The sequence below is a fragment of the Pungitius pungitius genome, chromosome 15 (assembly GCF_949316345.1).
Source record: "Pungitius pungitius chromosome 15, fPunPun2.1, whole genome shotgun sequence".
In the NCBI taxonomy this organism is placed as follows: domain Eukaryota; kingdom Metazoa; phylum Chordata; class Actinopteri; order Perciformes; family Gasterosteidae; genus Pungitius; species Pungitius pungitius.
Window position 1 is genome coordinate 8108564 of NC_084914.1, and position 16412 is coordinate 8124975.

At 40.0% G+C, this 16412-nt stretch overlaps 3 protein-coding genes across 4 annotated transcripts; all 3 read left to right on the forward strand.

Annotated features, from left to right (window-relative positions):
• The first annotated feature begins 238 nt into the window (after positions 1–238).
• On the forward strand, positions 239–1329 carry rgs1 (regulator of G protein signaling 1). Its single transcript, XM_037459062.2, has 4 exons — positions 239–249; positions 565–644; positions 721–887; positions 1153–1329. The coding sequence occupies exons 1-4, from the start codon at positions 239–241 to the stop codon at positions 1327–1329; spliced, it is 435 nt and encodes a 144-aa protein (XP_037314959.1).
• A 2802-nt stretch (positions 1330–4131) lies between these two features.
• LOC119209415 (regulator of G-protein signaling 13) lies at positions 4132–5813 on the forward strand. Its single transcript, XM_037458753.2, has 5 exons — positions 4132–4308; positions 4403–4462; positions 4548–4609; positions 4704–4870; positions 4981–5813. Exons 1-5 carry the CDS (start codon positions 4238–4240, stop codon positions 5164–5166), a joined length of 546 nt encoding a protein of 181 aa, XP_037314650.1. The 5' UTR covers positions 4132–4237; the 3' UTR covers positions 5167–5813.
• Positions 5814–12449: 6636 nt separating this feature from the next.
• LOC119204218 (parafibromin-like) lies at positions 12450–16163 on the forward strand. 2 transcript variants are annotated; one of them, XM_062557960.1, is made up of 8 exons: positions 12450–12636; positions 13043–13148; positions 13304–13373; positions 13587–13649; positions 13883–13935; positions 14104–14261; positions 14354–14565; positions 14855–16163. In XM_062557960.1, exons 1-6 carry the CDS (start codon positions 12506–12508, stop codon positions 14224–14226), a joined length of 546 nt encoding a protein of 181 aa, XP_062413944.1. In that variant the 5' UTR covers positions 12450–12505; the 3' UTR covers positions 14227–14261; positions 14354–14565; positions 14855–16163. The 2 variants fall into 2 exon arrangements, with proteins under 2 accessions (XP_062413944.1, XP_037313133.2); XM_037457236.2 differs by having other exon boundaries at positions 12451–12636; positions 14104–14192.
• The last annotated feature ends 249 nt before the right edge of the window (positions 16164–16412 follow it).

Here is a 16412-nt window from a genome sequence, read left to right on the forward strand (position 1 = left end):
GGTCGGCTGAAATCACGGCCGAGCTCCCTCCTCCTCGAGGTGCAACCCTCACGGAAGGATGCCAGGTGTCTCCCAACAACAACGCTTTGCATACAGATTTCCATATATTCCATTCATGTAGGCTGGAGGTCATCTCGATTTGTTCAGTCACTTGACTCCCTGGTTTTCCAAAGAATCACAACCCCATCTTCAGTCTGGCAGGATCTTATCTCTTTCTCCCTTTGTAGAGGACGACGAGATGGCGATAAAGTGAGTTACTGCACATTTGATTTTCGGGGCCTTTAAACGTTTTTCAACAGGCAGCAGCTCACAGCAGCCATGTGGAAAGTACCAGGGAGAGTTTCACTCACTGTAAGTCTCACTTTGCTTAGTCTCTCCATTTCTGATGGGGCTTGTATTGATGTGAAGCTGCTGTCAGGTTCTCAAATGCTCTGGAAGTCATCTTTGAAAATAACACGCCATGTAAAAGACTTGACCTGCCGGTGTGCTTTGCCGTTGATTTGTGCTGCTGAGTTTACAGGTAACTGGGCTAGTGATAGATCTTGATGCTCTTTTCAAGGGTAGATTGTGTTGCTTCCCCAAGGATCCACTGGAGGATGTGGAGACTTGGAGTGAGTCTGTGGACAAAGTCCTCAGCTGTAAAGGTGAGAGTCTCTTCTGATTGTGCATGTTCTCGATTGTTTGTTTCCCTGCGCACTAACTAAGGTCTGCGATTTCCAGCCGGACAGATAGCTTTTCGGGAGTTTCTGAAGTCCGAGTACAGCGAGGAGAACATTCTGTTTTGGATCGCTTGTGAAGAGTATAAAAAAATCAAGACGACGCCAGAGATGATCTCCTCTGCCAACCGGATCTACTCCGAGTTTGTCCAAACAGAAGCGCCCCGACAGGTGAACCGGATATTCGTTTTTTAAGAATTCCAGGTTGTAAAAATATGCTCATTGATTATTATTGAATTTAACAGCCCTGTAATGATATAGTGACTGTTATAAGTTGGTGTAATTGTGTATTCTATCTCAGTAAAACTCCAGAAGGTTACTCTAAGTACACACAAGTTGCCTCCCCGCCCCCCCCCCCCCCCCCCCAGTACTTCACAGGGAATGATGATAAAGGAGAGTTGCTGAGATGCCCTGTTGCAACATTGTTTGATTCCAGATCAACATAGATTGTGGCACCAGAGAAAACATAACGAAGAACATCTCCCAGCCTTCTCTGACTTCGTTTGATTCGGCCCAGAAGCTCGTCTACAGTCTGATGGCAAGGGACTGCTACCCGCGTTTCCTAAAATCTCACATGTATCAGGGACTCCTGAGGAGAAATGATTCGAGGTGACTCGTTTAAAACTGACAGCCTCTCAGATAAAGGCTTGCACCGACTCTGATCTTCTGTCCCACTCCTCTAGTTCAACGTGGATAACATGTTTTTGCCATAAAATCCAGATCCCAAGTCTAGCAGAAATAGCTTTTCTCAACCTTTGTGTTTTAGTAGAGAGTTGCAGCTCAAAAGAATGTGTCGCTTGTATTATATATCAACACTTTAATAATGTCATGGTGGAAAAAAAATCTTTAAAGAGTGTGCACGTAATTGTGATTATCTATTTTCTTTCCTCCACCCAATGAGTTCATATAAAAAAGAGTCCCTTTATGTAAAGTATTATAAACCCTTGATTGATTACGCAAATATGAACCGTATAACGCTCTAAAAAAACACATTTTTACTATACTTTCACATGCAAATAAATATGTGAGTGTATTGTTAAACGTTTGTCTCTGTTATTGTGTTTTCTTGTTCTGGTTATTGATACAACCTAAAAACTCAGCTTTGTTGTTGTCGTCACAGGAGACCTGTCTGTATACTGTGACCCAGTCATTGGTCAAAAAATACAGCAGATGGCAACAGAGTCCATCAAGCTGCATTAATCAGTAATCAAGAAGACAAAACTAGAATAACGAAAGGAAAAGGAGAAAACGCATCCTCTCTCTGTCCATGTGGTGTATTTCCGCAACATCTCAGTTGCGTCGGAAATTTGTAATTTCTGAAGAGGAACTGTGTAAATCCCCTATTTCTCAAATTTGCCCGACACAAAGGTGTGGACTTTCAGTGGCAATTCACTTGGAGTTCATTCAACATGAAAAAAGTAAACGTAAGACATTTAAACCACAACTTTGAATCTGATGTGATGGGGAAATCCTCTCTAACTAAGCTCATTGTCCTTCATGTTAATCCCCCACTCAAAGGAAGATTAGTGCGTGTTGTGTCACGCAGAGTATTATACAGTATTATACAGTATTCGCTATTTTATCGCTTGGGTTTTTGCTTTGTGTTGTCCAGCGAGGACATGATGTCTTTTACAGACTTATGGAATCATCTATGTAAAACTCTTCTATGTAAAGCATATGCAAATACAGCAGAGCCATACAAAGCAGGATTTACAGACATGATGTTCAGTTCCAGATCTTTCTGGATCTGAGCATCATGTCTCAATGTGTATCAGCGTAGAGGATCTAAATGAAATGGACGTGTTTCGTACGGAGGCTACAGTTATGTTGTTCCCTTCCACGCGTACATCTTACTGTGTCTATTGTCTGGGTTTTTTTTACGTTTGGAAAGTGGAAGTAAGCCGAGTGTGGTTTCTCCACGAGACTGCAGGGTGTCAGACAAACATTTAGTTCTGCTTGTGTTGGTGCCACTGAAAGCGCTGAGGGATTTATTCCAAGAGGTGCTGTTGTACAACCCACTTTGAGCCATGCAGACAGCTCACCACAAAAGATCAAGTTCGACAAACCTGCGCGTGTTAATTTGGAGCAGTGTGTTGCTCGGCCAAGCTGCTGCTTGCAGGAAGTGATGAGGACACACAATGATAGAAACTGAGCAAAACATCATTTTTAACAGTGGCAAAAGTTGATGGAGGAAACTCACAAACAAGTGGTGCAACGGATAAAGAAAATGCCTGTGATAACAGTTTGTCACCACAGGCCTCCAACAGCTGCCTCCTCACACAGGCGTTTCCTGTCGAGCAAACGAACATGAACAGAGACAGTGACGAGGAACCGTACACATTTGTGGTTCAAAAGCAGCTCGTTAGGTTTTTTTCAAAACTTGACTTCATATGTAAATTCCATGTCACCACGTTCATCAAACCTGCAGCAGACAGAGGCTCAAAAGCAGGATGATATTAAAATGAGATATAAGAAGATATGGTGGAGCAAATGTATAGATATTAAGAGGTTTAAGACAGGCTTTCCTGTAGAAATACGTTTCCTGACAAAATCTAAAGTCCTTGTGGACAGAAACCAGTGTACTTTTGATCATGGTCCCAATGCTTATATCATGGGCACTGAACTATGGCAGAAAGGGAAGAAACTGCAAAAGGGACAGATCATGTTCAGATGAACAGTGAAAGCTTTTGTTTTGAACTCCATGTCAACAGGAAGTGAACAGAACAGGTACTACAGAGACATGGCTCACAACGCTGATAAAAAATTGAGGCTATTTTATTCAATGACGTTTTTGGATGACGACCTCGATCGAAAGACGTATTTCACCTACACGGCATACAGATTGCATAATCATAATCCAAGTTTTAGTCATGTCTAAAAGTCTCAAATATCTAGTGAGAAGCTGGAGTCATGGTTAGCAAATTGACCCAGAGCCAGAAGGAACTGCAGAGTTTCTGTCAGAGACAAAACAAGGCACCAGTGGTTACTGGAATGTTTTCCCTACCTATGGCTTTAGGTCATTTAACTAGTCGACTTTTAGCAATCAATCTAGGCCGAGCAGCAAAGCCCCTGTTTCAATTTGAGCAAACAAGCACTGTTTATCTATTCCCCCTTTTATTGGTAAAGGGAAGAATAAAATATTTCCAAATCCTCCATACACTGACATCGCTTTCTCGAGGGCTGTTTGGGACACAGACCAAAGCATTTGCCTATCTGCTATGGTATTTTCCACTGCCCCATTTGCATGGCCAGACTTAGATCTGCATTGCTACCTTAATAAACAGGTATCGATGCAGATCTGTGTACAGTACACATGGGCTATAGTTGCACCCGCGTCACCCCCAACTTCCTCTTTCTCTGTGGTTTGTACAGCGTGATCTTGTGACGCTACTCAACAGCCTCATTCCAGTCTTCCGCTGTACATATATAGGTTGACACCGGCGGACTCATCTGACAGACACAGTGACAGATCTCACATCTCTCCAACGCACACAGTCACACACGTACAACGCGCTGTTGCCATGCTGAGTTTAGTGGCATCGCCACCACAGGAGCTGCAGCACCTCAACATGGATACTGATGACAAGAAGAGGTAAATATTTTATCACAACCATCCATCTTTTTTGTGTCATTGCTTGTGAGTATTTTGGTAAATAAGCCTGGCTACTTTCTGTTTGATTAAACAGGGCAGGAAACCTAAAGTTTCGGCTTCAGTGTAGATCGTCTCAAGCAGCCACCACTGAGGGGTAAGTGAAGGGTTTTTCTCCCAATGATCTGAAATTTTGGCAAGCTTATCGTTCATGTGAGTGACTGCGCTCTCTTATTTTGCAGTATTTGTTATGAGGAGATATCCCAGTGGTCACAGTCTCTAGAAGGCCTGCTATCATCTAAATGTAAGTTACATCTAACCCCATTGGCAGGTTTTGTAATCAGTGTACTTTTCCATAACGCTGACAAACTAACCTGTTGTTTTTCCTGTCTGTTTAGATGGCATGAAGATATTCCAGGCCTTCTTGAAGTCAGAGTTTAGTGATGAAAACATCGATTTTTGGCTGGTGTGTGAGGACTATAAGAAGATCAAGTCTTCCTTCAGGATGTCCTCGAGGGCCAAAAAGATTTTTAAACGCTACATTCAAGCTGAGGCTCCGAGAGAAGTAAGCACACAGCTCTCTGCGTTACAGAGCGTTCACCGTGTTTTTGGCGATACATAACCCACCCGTCCGCTGCTTCGAAATCATCCTCATTACTGTGTCTCTGCTTCCAGATCAACATTGATCACAAGACCAGAGAGATGATCAGACGGAACATGAAGGCGCCCACCACCGTGTGCTTCGACGACGCGCGGAGGATCGTCTACGGGCTGATGGAGAGGGACTCTTACCCACGTTTCCTCAGGTCGGACATCTTCCAGGCGCTACTAGACTCCACGTCAGAATCAATTAAGATGTAAAGAAAGCAGATACCGCAGACGTTGTGTACTGTGACGCTGAGCCTGATGTGCGACCACCTGAGGGAAGCTGTCTTTTTCGCTCGGCTGGGCTCCGCTGGCGGTGATTCTTTAACACCAAAAGACATTTCAACACAGTTCCTCTGAGGCCTCGGGCCTCCAAACGACTGCGTCGGACGGGAGAATTCAACCTTGAGGTCAAAGAGGCCGTTTGTTCACAGATGGTGTAATGACAAGGTACGGATAGAGAGGCCCGAAATGGTCGATTTCAAACACTGTCAGGTGGCTGTAAAGCAAAAGGACTTCCCGGAGATGCCGCCATTATGCAGCGAAAATGCGAGGGACTTTCTGTGCGAGATGCCATGAAGTGTGTGTGTGTGGTGCAACACCCTCCACCCGAGATGCCAGAGCTCGACTGAAGACTGAACGCCATGTTACTTTTAATGTTATTTCACTACTAGAAAGTACGCTATCAAGATATCTATTTTTTCAACATTCTGACAACAATAGTGTGACACCCTGAAATGACTTATGTGTTAAATGTATTATAATTAGTAATAAGCTATATGTATTGCACAGTTTGGGAGAATGTTATGTGAATGGAAATATTGAACATATTTGATAATAAACTAAATATTTGCTTTCAAATCTACTGAAAACAAATTCACTAAAGTTTGTTCTTTTCATACCTGACAAACAACCGTTTGGTCACAATTAACTTCCTTTATTCATTCAGTTTTTGTTCATATTTACTCATCGTTTGAATCTTGAATAGTCTTCAGCAGCAGTATTTAGATCGCAAACTGTAAGGAAGAGTTTCTTCTCATCTTACTTACTGAATATGCTTATGAATATGCTTATTTCTCAAACTGTTTAATCATTCAAGATTTAGAATACAGTTTCCTCCCTTTTTCCCCTTTAAACGCCTTAAGTTTTGGAAAAATAATATCAATTTACTTGTCTTCCACTCTCATGTACTTTATATTTTGCATCAGCTTGTCTCTGCTCCTCATCACACTGCAAGTTGACATGAGATAAATACCATTGACTTCAATGTAGTGTTGTACACCCTAACCCACACATTTCACAATTTGAAGGGTTCACAATTAGGACATGAGTGAAAAAAATGGTTGCATAGTGCTCTCACCTACGCAGCCAGATGCGTTCTTGCTTTTGAATGTCTTTAAAGCACATTCCGCAGTTCATTCTTGCCTACACAGCAAAATCCTTTGAGTTAATTTTCCAGTGTTGGGCAAAGGTTTTGAAGTGCTGAGTTGAAATCACACTGCAAAAAGATTCAACTCTTACAGAGTCAATTGTACGGAGCTGGAGTCATCATTCAGTGTCAAGATCACATTCATTTGCAACACTTAGTAGAGTCTCAGTAGAGTTAAATTATCTCTTTGATAGGTTTGAAATGTAACTGTTCAGTGTCGCACTTCTTGGGCGTAACTCCATTTAATTTGGTGCAAGGACTGGTGACGGTGCACCGGAAACCACAGGGTTGTTGGTTTGAACCCTGGCTTACCCATGTCAAAGTGTCCCTGAGCAATACACCTAACCCTGACTAGAATGTTATCTCCATGTGTTAAAATGCAACATAAGTTGACATTCAACACTGAGCAGATTTATTTTGACACGTATTCGAGTTAAATTGTTAACACTGAATCTCAACTACAATTGGCTGTGTATGAACTTTGGTTTTACAAATGAAACTGGATTATGTTATAAAATAACTTCCCAAAAGGGAAGTTTTGCGAGTGGAAACCTATCAAGTATCATTCCGTTAAAGGTCACAGCAATTGGGGAGAAGTGTTAAGACCCAAAGGCTCGGCCAAATCCTCTTTTAATTTCACTTGGTCGTCCTTGCATTTGTGCGAGCAAACACACTGAGGTGGATGAACACAGACAAGTAGAAATGCCTCTGAACCTCTTTCATGCTTTTAGAGAGCACTAGAGATGAAATTGTCAGTGTAAAAGCAGTCATTTTGTGTTTTTGCCAAAAGGGCTTTCAGAAGAATGAGAACATCCTTTTTATTTCTCACAGGAGTCATTGCTGTTTCTTCACTTAGATGCAGCTTAGGCATTAAACTACCACAGATGAATCACTTCCCACTACTCATCTTTTACTTATTTGAAATACTCTGTTTATTAGTAACCAAATGATCCAACAATAGATGTGACAGTGAAGTGCAATAGAAGACTGAGAGACATTTGTGACGCAGAGTTTGACGCAAACATAGAAATCGCTATCGATGTGAAACGTTGAGGATATCCACTAAAGATACAAATCAGTGAGTGAGACCGTTGGTGTAGCTGTCATGTGTGTCATGAAACCGAAGTCATCCTCTTGCAACCACATAGGCCTGTGGTCACTGGATGACTACCTGATGTCGCTAAACCAGTTCAACAAGGGACGCTCAGAGGAAGGTGAAAAAGGATCCAATGTGGAAGTGTTCTGCTTGATTAAGATCTACTTGAGTTTAAAACGCTGCTCTGAAGCTGTGGCTTTGTCACAATGAAGATGTTAGCACGCTGACTTAACAGATCTAATGTGCTTACATTTGCTAATAAGCACTAAACACCATGTACAGCTGAGGCTGATGGTGGCGCTGGATGAAACATTTAGGCAAGTTATTACAATTCATCATTTGGGGGATATTGAATATGTCATTTCATATCATACATTAAGTAAATGTTTTTTTGTGTCATTAGCAATTAACAAATTATACTTCAAATAAATAGAAAAATTATGTCATAATAATGTAGGATTTTTTTTTAATTATTTTGAAAGGAAATATGTTACAAAATAGAAACAGTTCAACAGCATATCAGACATTACAGGAAATAGAATGAACCCACAATGTTAACATCCTAACTGGTGCAGCGATGAAGGCCACGTGGTTGGATTATCTTCATGATTTAGACGTTTTACTTAGTGAGTTTCCGATGTGCACGTGTAGCCTGAGGGAAGAAACTGCTCCTCACCCTCTGTGTGTTTGCCTTCAGGCACCGTAGTCCTGCTCTTTGGTCTTTAATCTTTAATCAAATGTATCCCAGCATGCATCAGTTGGAAGACGTGAGTACAGCCAGAAGGCACACAAAGAATCTCCATGCGGTGTAAGCCGGAGGTGGTCCCACTGTGAAAGCCAAAAAGAAAGCCAAAGTACACATGAAAAAACAACTTGACCACAGCAAAGATTTTAATAAACTATTTTGTACAAGTTACGTTTTGATTTTTATCGGCTCTATCAAATACAAACTACAAAATACTCAAAAGTAATTGAAATACTTATTTCAAATCCAAGTAATAGAAATACTGTCTGTCTCTGAGGAAGCTGACCTTTCATTCATGCATCATCAAACAGTAACAGTAACAGTAGTGGCCTAAAAAGGTTTGATTGAACGGTTTGGAATTAGGAAATGCAGTAACAGTCACTCGTAAGTTAACTAGAAAAACCATTGCGTTTTGCTTCTCGGCTCACATGTTGCTACACATCTGGAATCATGTGTGTTCATAAATATGACCATATGGCTACTATTAGTTATTAGATCATTTAACATGTTTCCAAAACACAGTTTTAGTCCTCATTTTTCTTTTGAAAGATCATTTTTAAAACTAAACCAACCAACCACTAGACCAACTAAATAAATGTTACCTTCATATTTTGATAGAGGCCTTTTTGTTGCCCAACAATTAAAGCTGCATTTTTCTATTTGCTCTATATGTAATAGTTATACTTCAATAAAGCGACTACTTCCCAAAGGATTCAAAAGATACACCAATATTTGTGTATCATCGGCCACCTCCATCCCCATCTCATACGCCCACTAAAATCTCAGGGAATGCCTAATAAATAACAATTATATCAGAAATCCGAGCTATCTGCACATTTTAAACCTTTAATTCAAATTAACCGTGAAAGCGTAAAGTGCAATTTGCCCTGTGATTGTCAACGTATACACTTTCCTAGTTAATGTGTAGAGCTACAAGGTATTGTCTCCATTTTGCAAAAATCCTTAATAATCTCCTTCCATTTTTCTGTCTGCGTTGCAGTTGCTTAGCCAATTTTCGGTTATCTGCTTGAGTGCTGCTTAAAAGTCATCCCAAAAGTACCTCTTTAAAAATTTAAAGAGGTACTTGGTGAGAAAGTAACTGACGTGTTTTATCCTGAAGTAATTGCACTGGCTCCAAAGTGTGCATTGATGATATTCATAATGCACTGGCAGCAACCTGAGGTTCTGAAAAGACAAAGTGCACGCTGAAGTGCCTTAAACTTGCATTATTTTTAATAACCAGCAGGAGGTGACTCTTCTTCCAGAAATAAGTCATATTGTGTGGAAGTCTATAAGAATTTGGGGGGACTTTCTTGAGATTGACAGGTTGTCTTGCTGTTGCAAACTCAACCCTTTGATTGCGCTTTTCAATTAACGAAAGTCTTCAATTGTAAAAAAAAAAAAAAAAAAAAACAGTACTTCACAACCCTTAGAACCTGTGACCTCCCTGTCGTGGATTCAAAGAAACAAATCAATAATTCTTATTTTTTTATGATTTCGCGTCATCTAGTGAGTCTTTCAGTAATTTTAATTTTTCAATTTCAATTAGCTTTAATAAAAGTCTAAACAGGAAAAAACAGCAGTGATAATGGAAAGGATGGAATCCCTCATAAACAAAAAAAACACACACAGAGGAATTCTGCATTGAAGAAAAAAAAAGAAAACCGCTAAAAGAAACCAGAGACTACTTGACCTGTGACTAAGAATACTTGAATGCTGAATGACGTTGAGTCTTTCCTTTTAACCGTGGAGAACGTGATGGAGGATGTGTACAAAGCCAACTTCTGCTTAATAATTAAACATGAAGGAAGAGTGCAAGGTTTGACACACAAAAGATCATTCTAATTGTGTAAGAATCGGACAGTGTGTCAACACAGAGTAAGACAACGAGTGCCTGTGGTTCAGGGGAAAACTCAAGCTTTGACCATCTGTAAGACGAGGCAGTTGGGAACTAGCGGTGAGGGCGGAAATCTCACTTGAATTAATGGAAAGTCCTTCGGAAATTCAGCAGCATAATGCATTCTCAGAAATATGCTGTCAAATAGTGAAGTGCAATTCAAATTCAACAATGAATAGGCTGTGTAAGACATATCTCAACCTCTGGGAAGTAAAGAGAATAAGTACAGTGTGTATAATTTGCAGTCAGACTTATTCTAAAGGCTTTTGAGACTCTTCTTTCCCAGAAATGTAATTTCCGTCCGCTTTCAAGCGACGCAAACTAATACCACGGTGGATTTCTGTTCTCTTTATAGAGACGTATCGTTCTCTTGCATAAAATGTGGACAAATAGCAAAATGGGGCTTTCTGAAAACAGAGTTTTGTGAGGATAATCTGGACTTCTGGCTTTCCTGTGAAGAGCTCACAATCTTCTGATAGTCAGGAGGAGCTTAAACGGAGAGCAGCAGGAATTTAAGAAGAGTTTGTGGTTTCTGAGTCTCCCAGACAGGTAACTCAAACCCGGACTACAACTGGCTACAAAATTGTCTCAGACTGAAGAACAGCATGAGGAAAACACATTTGGTTTCACACATAAATAGTCAGTGTTTTTTGAACAAGGGAGAAGAATTACAATTTTCGAGGAAGAGGTTAAAAAAGAGAGCATAATTTGCTGTACATCACTCACATCAACCAGCATAGTTTCTATCCAACCATAGTTATGATGCAGGTGGCTGCACAATACTTTCAAAATAGACTATTTTAAGGGCCTTTTTCATCTGTTCAGCTACATTTCTACACAAGAGATCATCAGACAGAGTCTTCAGGAACCGTGCATCATGTCTTTGTTGTCGCACAGAGGACAATCGACGGCCCGATGGAGAACCGCTCCTTCCCAAGCGACACTCAATCCGAGCAATACAGAGTCCGGCTTCCCCTTGTAAACAGAGACGCTGAGAAGAACAGGAAGGCCGTGAAGATAAGGAGCACATAGTCATAATGCAGCATGATTCAAAACCAATCAGCCCGCCGTGTGAGTTCTATCGCACTTGCGCCATACAAATTGATGGTTTTAAGTGACACTGGCTCAGGAAATGCTTTTGAGAGAAACTGTGCAGGCACTTCGCCTCCTTTTCACCCCAACAACACAATATCTGACATGACTGAAAGCAGAACCAGTATGATTAAGGAAACACACCTGCAGGCGGTGCACCTGTTGCACCGAAGGTTAAACTGTGTTTTAACACTTTAGGGCTCCTGGCTGAGAAGGGGAAGTCTACAATGTATATATTTATTCTTTTATACGTGACTGTTAGACAGTTGTGTATTTTGTGATTTTCCACTCGAACAATATTTAATTGAAATTTGAATGAATTTTCCATATTTGGGTTATTGGACGCATTCTTTTGGCGTGAATTTATACTATTTTTGCAGCTTTTTTTAAAATGAGCTACCTCTGTTTTCATTAACAAGTAGTAGTATCTTGTGTGCTTGCAGTTGATGTGCTATTGCCACCCAGTGGTGAATAGAAAAAACATCCATGCACACATAGTGCTTAAAGTTGTCTCAAAATGGCAACAACAGGTAATAGTTTTTGTGACTTGAATTTCCGTTTGTTTAAAAACTTACAGCTAAATAAAGCTCCAGTAATTCTGGAAAAAAAAAAAAGCTTTAACTTTAAAGCTTGACTATTTGGCACACAGGCTATAGTTTGGGACGTTTGCGTGCATATATCCGCTTGTTGACTTCTGTATTCTTGTCAGCCAAACGTTGTGTACTTTCATTAAAGCAGACACTATTTATTTGAGGGTGCTTTTGTGTGATTTTCTTATTTCTTTTTTGTGGAGAAACAGAAACAATTTCAACAGATCTGTTGGTTTAAATCAAATGATCGATTAGTCAACAAAATTGTGTGTGTTGGATAGAAACAGCCCGACTCACCCGTAAAAAAGATCTTTTAGAAAAGAGGCTACTTTTTATTATTTTTTATTTTGAATACGACTGTTACTGAAAAATTGTCTTCTGCTCCCATTGAAAAATTGTTGTTATCTTAATAAGATAATTTGGAGCACATTTTTTAAACAAGAACACACCTACAAAAGCTTTTTAAAAACACTGACCAAACATAAGACTTGATCAGATGTTTTTCTTTTTTGAAGCCAGGTAACTGGGTATTTTCATAATGAACGGTCATGTGTTTGCTGGTGTCAACACACAATAATAGACTAGAAAGAAATTCTATTATATATTCTTTGACACGCACTCTTAAAAGTTTTAAACTCAGGCATCGTGCGGGGCCTCCTGGTGTTGATAACTGGGGGGCCTCGCTGACGCGCTACATCAGGTGAAGATGGCGGACGTGCTGAGTGTCCTCCGTCTGTATGTAAGCCAGAAAAAAGAAATAGTCTCAGAAGGAGATGAAGTTATATTTGGAGAGTTCACCTGGCCGAAAAATGTGAAGACCAACTTCGTAATCCGGTGGTATGTCAGTGCCAAACTATTTCTTAATCACGTGTCTTCCGGTGCTGTTGACAGCGGAAGGCTCGCTAGCTAGATGCTAAGCTAACTCGGCTCCTCACTGTTGAAACTTAACGTTACTTAACACTTTAAGCACTCGTTGGTAACTCTGGCGTGTTAAATGTTTATTGTGAAAATGTTGTTGCCGAAGGATTGACGTGTCACCAAATATTTACGTTAACTGCACCGTAGTTCTGCGTTCATTTGATTTTAGATCCAGGGTTGAGTTACTTTGAGCAGGTAAACTTGAAGTTATATTAGCTTCGTCTTAAGTACTTAAACACTAAAGAGTAACGGTGTAACCTGAAGCAGGCTGTGCGCATGAGTCATATGCTATGACGAGGAAATGTTCTTGTATTTCTACCCTCAGTATTGGTAAAGAGGGGCAACCCAAAGAGTACTATACTTTGGACTCTATCTTGTTCTTGCTCAACAATGTGCATCTTCCGCATCCATCCTACGTGCGAAGAGCTGCAGTAAGTGACCAGAGTACCCATCAAAGTGCCATGATTATTTGAGGGCAATCCATGATTTGATCCGCTTTTTCTGGCTCTTAAGGACTTTAAGGAATTTTAATCCAACAAATGCCCTGAACGTGTTTTTGTGTGACATCCTTTTATGTTGCTCATAGACTGAGAACATCCCGGTTGTCAGACGACCCGATAGAAAAGGCTTACTGTCTTATCTGAATGGCGAGAGTTGTAAGTAACACTTGTGCATTTTATGGTGTTTGTGTTGTTTTTATTGTGCACAGTAATTCCTCAACACATCAATGCATTATAAGGATTTTCTATTTGTTTTTGTTGGCTCAAAGATTATGACCGATTATGATAAAGCCCTACAAGGAGGAGCTTGACTCTAGCTGGTTTACACGGTAACTAATTGATGCCGTTTCTTATTTTGTCCTTTCAAAGCTACATCGACCAGTATTGACAGAAGTGCCCCTATAGAAATAGGTTTGCAAAGGCCAACACAAGGTAAGCTCACAACATATTAGTTGCATGCAGTTTGAACGATTTATTGTCATTAAATTGTAGCCAAGACTTCAATAAGTTCCTCTGCTAATCCTGCCAATGGGTCGTATTTTAAAACGTGTTTACAACTGTTTGTGTGTAGTAGGAAGGTCGTGGATAGTCGACACGGCCGTATAGTTGCTACAAAACCAAATGTACTTTGTGCTTTGAATTAATACCACTGTTCTGCTTTATAGTGAAAAGAGCAGCGGATGAGGTATCTTCCGAAGCCAAAAAACCCAGGATTGAGGTAAACTGACAGTGACACCATACTCTTACATGTTGGTCAGTGCAGCTCTGGAGTAGTTTCTCTCTTTGCTGCACATTGAAAAATGTCATTCCTTATTTGTCAAACTATGGGGATCTATTGTTAAATCTTATTTTATTTACCAATTTGTTGATGTACCTTCCCCTTAAGGATGAGGAACGAGTGCGTCTGGACAAGGAGCGACTGGCTGCCCGCCTTGAGGGTCACAAAGAGGGCATCGTGCAGACTGACCAGATCAGGTATAATGGACCTGCAATAGCTGCATATGCATAATGGGCTTTCTGGCAACTATCTCTAAAATTGATTAGGTAATCATTACATAAATTCAAAATCATAAATTACACCCACAGACCAGTTCCTTGAAGCTGTTCAACAGATCTCAACTTGTCTTCTTCTTCAGGTCACTGTCTGAGGCCATGTCGGTGTAGAAAATCGCAGCCATCAAGGCCAAGATTATGGCGAAAAAACGTTCCACCATCAAAACGGATCTGGATGATGACATAACCCTGAAGCAGAGAAGCTTTGTGGACGCTGAGGTGGATGTCACTAGAGATATCGTCAGCAGAGAGAGTTTGGAGGACCAGCACAACCATTCTCCAGAGCACTGGGAAGGTCAGAGTCCACTTCAGGATAATAATGTCCCATCACAAGGATACTTCAATGCAAACATACAATGTTCTTTCTCTTGACAGCAACTCATTGAGGTGTGGTGGTGGGGGGGGCAGATTGACACTCATTTCATTTTCTGAGGCACGTTCTTTGTCTGCTGCTGGAAGCATTTTGTTACAATTAAAACAAACAACATATTTCTTTGTGGCCCAACCAGCAAATTTTGTGCATCTATTACATCTTATTTCATTCAGCAATTTGTTGATGGTGTAATCTCTGCTTTCCTATTAAGGATGAGGAACGTGTGCGTCTGGACAAGGAGCGACTGGCTGCCCGCCTGGAAGGTCACGAAGAGGGCATCGTGCAGACTGACCAGATCCGGGATGATGGACCTGTCCCGGCTGCGAACACCTAATTGACTCATACAGAAAGTCCATTATCTTTCCAGAGCTCATTTTGATGGGCGAAAATGATGCAAACGGGATTAGATTTCTTGTCTGTCAATGCTGATGTTTCAGTGATCTCTTAAAAAACAGGAAATTTTCTGTGAATGCGGCTGTTACTGAAAAATATTCCACAGCTCTCTTTGAAATGTTCTTCTCATCTTATTAAAGAAAGTTTAACATTTGGAGCCCAAACTGGCATCATTCAGTAATAAGAGATTTGAAGAGACAATTTTTAAGTAAGCTACAGCAAACATGCATATGCTTTTTGCAAAATCAATGACCAAAAGAAAGATTCATTGTATTTTTTTTCTTTCTGGCTTTGACCTTGAAGCTTTGAGTGTCATTCGTAACCTAGCCCTTCATCTGATCTAGTTAAGTAATTGGTCTCTTAATCTTGACACTAGAGCATAGACACTCTACACTTAACGTGTAGCGTTCTCTAAAACAGCACTAACTCAAATAATATGACATTTACTATTCCAGTTTCCGTATTTGTATCCTGTAACTTACGAGTCAATTGACAAAGTTTGCAGCTGGCTGGACAAACCTGGAAATGCTTTCTATATTTACATTCCTTACATTTTAAAAGAAGGTTTAAAATGTCAAAAGTTTAAGTTCAAACAGCAGTGTATGTTAAATGCTTTGATGGTTCTTAGTGAGACACCATCCATTGAACACCAACTTCTGCTCATGTATAGTTAGATGTTGGCAGATTTAATAAGAGGAACAATGTACGAGTCGGTGTTTGAGGCTTGGTGCAACATGTTTACTTTGGGAGGACTTGCAGTGGTTTCTTGTGTGATTTTAGATTTTTGGATGTAACAGTTGAGGCATTTTTGAATTTGAAAACCTGTCCCCTGGGATCTAATGTAGCATTGTTATAAACTATGAACATGTATAGTTTGAAATACAGTAAGTGAAACAAAGAACCTTAATTCAAATAACTAATGTATTCTTTCACTGTGCAAAAAGTAATTTAATTTACTTTGTCAGAAAATATTTTTATAGTTATGTCACAACTCTTGCCTCTTTGGCTTACGGGAACAATTTTTGTTATATTTATTTTCCCCATAGACAGTTTTATTTTTGAACTGAGTAGTCTGTTCGGCCATTGTTGACTGCATTGAATAAAAGAATATTGTTAGTGCTCTTAAATGTGATGTTTTTGGATGGATTATTTGAATTTGTCTTTATTTAAACAATGTGAATGTCTGGGTCTAAATTGGTTGATTGTAATTCGGAGAAATTAACTTAATCTCATGTTTTATACTTGATCCTATTCATCCCAATTATAATTTCACTGTATCGTTATCTCCATGGAGCACATATTTAAAATCTGTTTACCGAGCCCTAATACAGCGAAATTGTTTTTTTTTAATGTGATGTTGATCATGCAAAAATGAA

Coding starts and splice junctions, on each gene's coding strand:
- rgs1 (XM_037459062.2), top strand. Junction 645..720: donor CAAAGTCCTCAGCTGTAAAG/GTGAGAGTCTCT, acceptor TGCGATTTCCAG/CCGGACAGATAGCTTTTCGG. Junction 888..1,152: donor AAACAGAAGCGCCCCGACAG/GTGAACCGGATA, acceptor GTTTGATTCCAG/ATCAACATAGATTGTGGCAC.
- LOC119209415 (XM_037458753.2), top strand. CDS start 4,238: ATGCTGAGTTTAGTGGCATCGCCACCACAGGAGCTGCAGCACCTCAAC. Junction 4,309..4,402: donor GATACTGATGACAAGAAGAG/GTAAATATTTTA, acceptor TTGATTAAACAG/GGCAGGAAACCTAAAGTTTC. Junction 4,610..4,703: donor AGGCCTGCTATCATCTAAAT/GTAAGTTACATC, acceptor CTGTCTGTTTAG/ATGGCATGAAGATATTCCAG.
- LOC119204218 (XM_062557960.1), top strand. CDS start 12,506: ATGGCGGACGTGCTGAGTGTCCTCCGTCTGTATGTAAGCCAGAAAAAA. Junction 13,149..13,303: donor CCTACGTGCGAAGAGCTGCA/GTAAGTGACCAG, acceptor TGTTGCTCATAG/ACTGAGAACATCCCGGTTGT. Junction 13,936..14,103: donor CCAAAAAACCCAGGATTGAG/GTAAACTGACAG, acceptor CTTCCCCTTAAG/GATGAGGAACGAGTGCGTCT.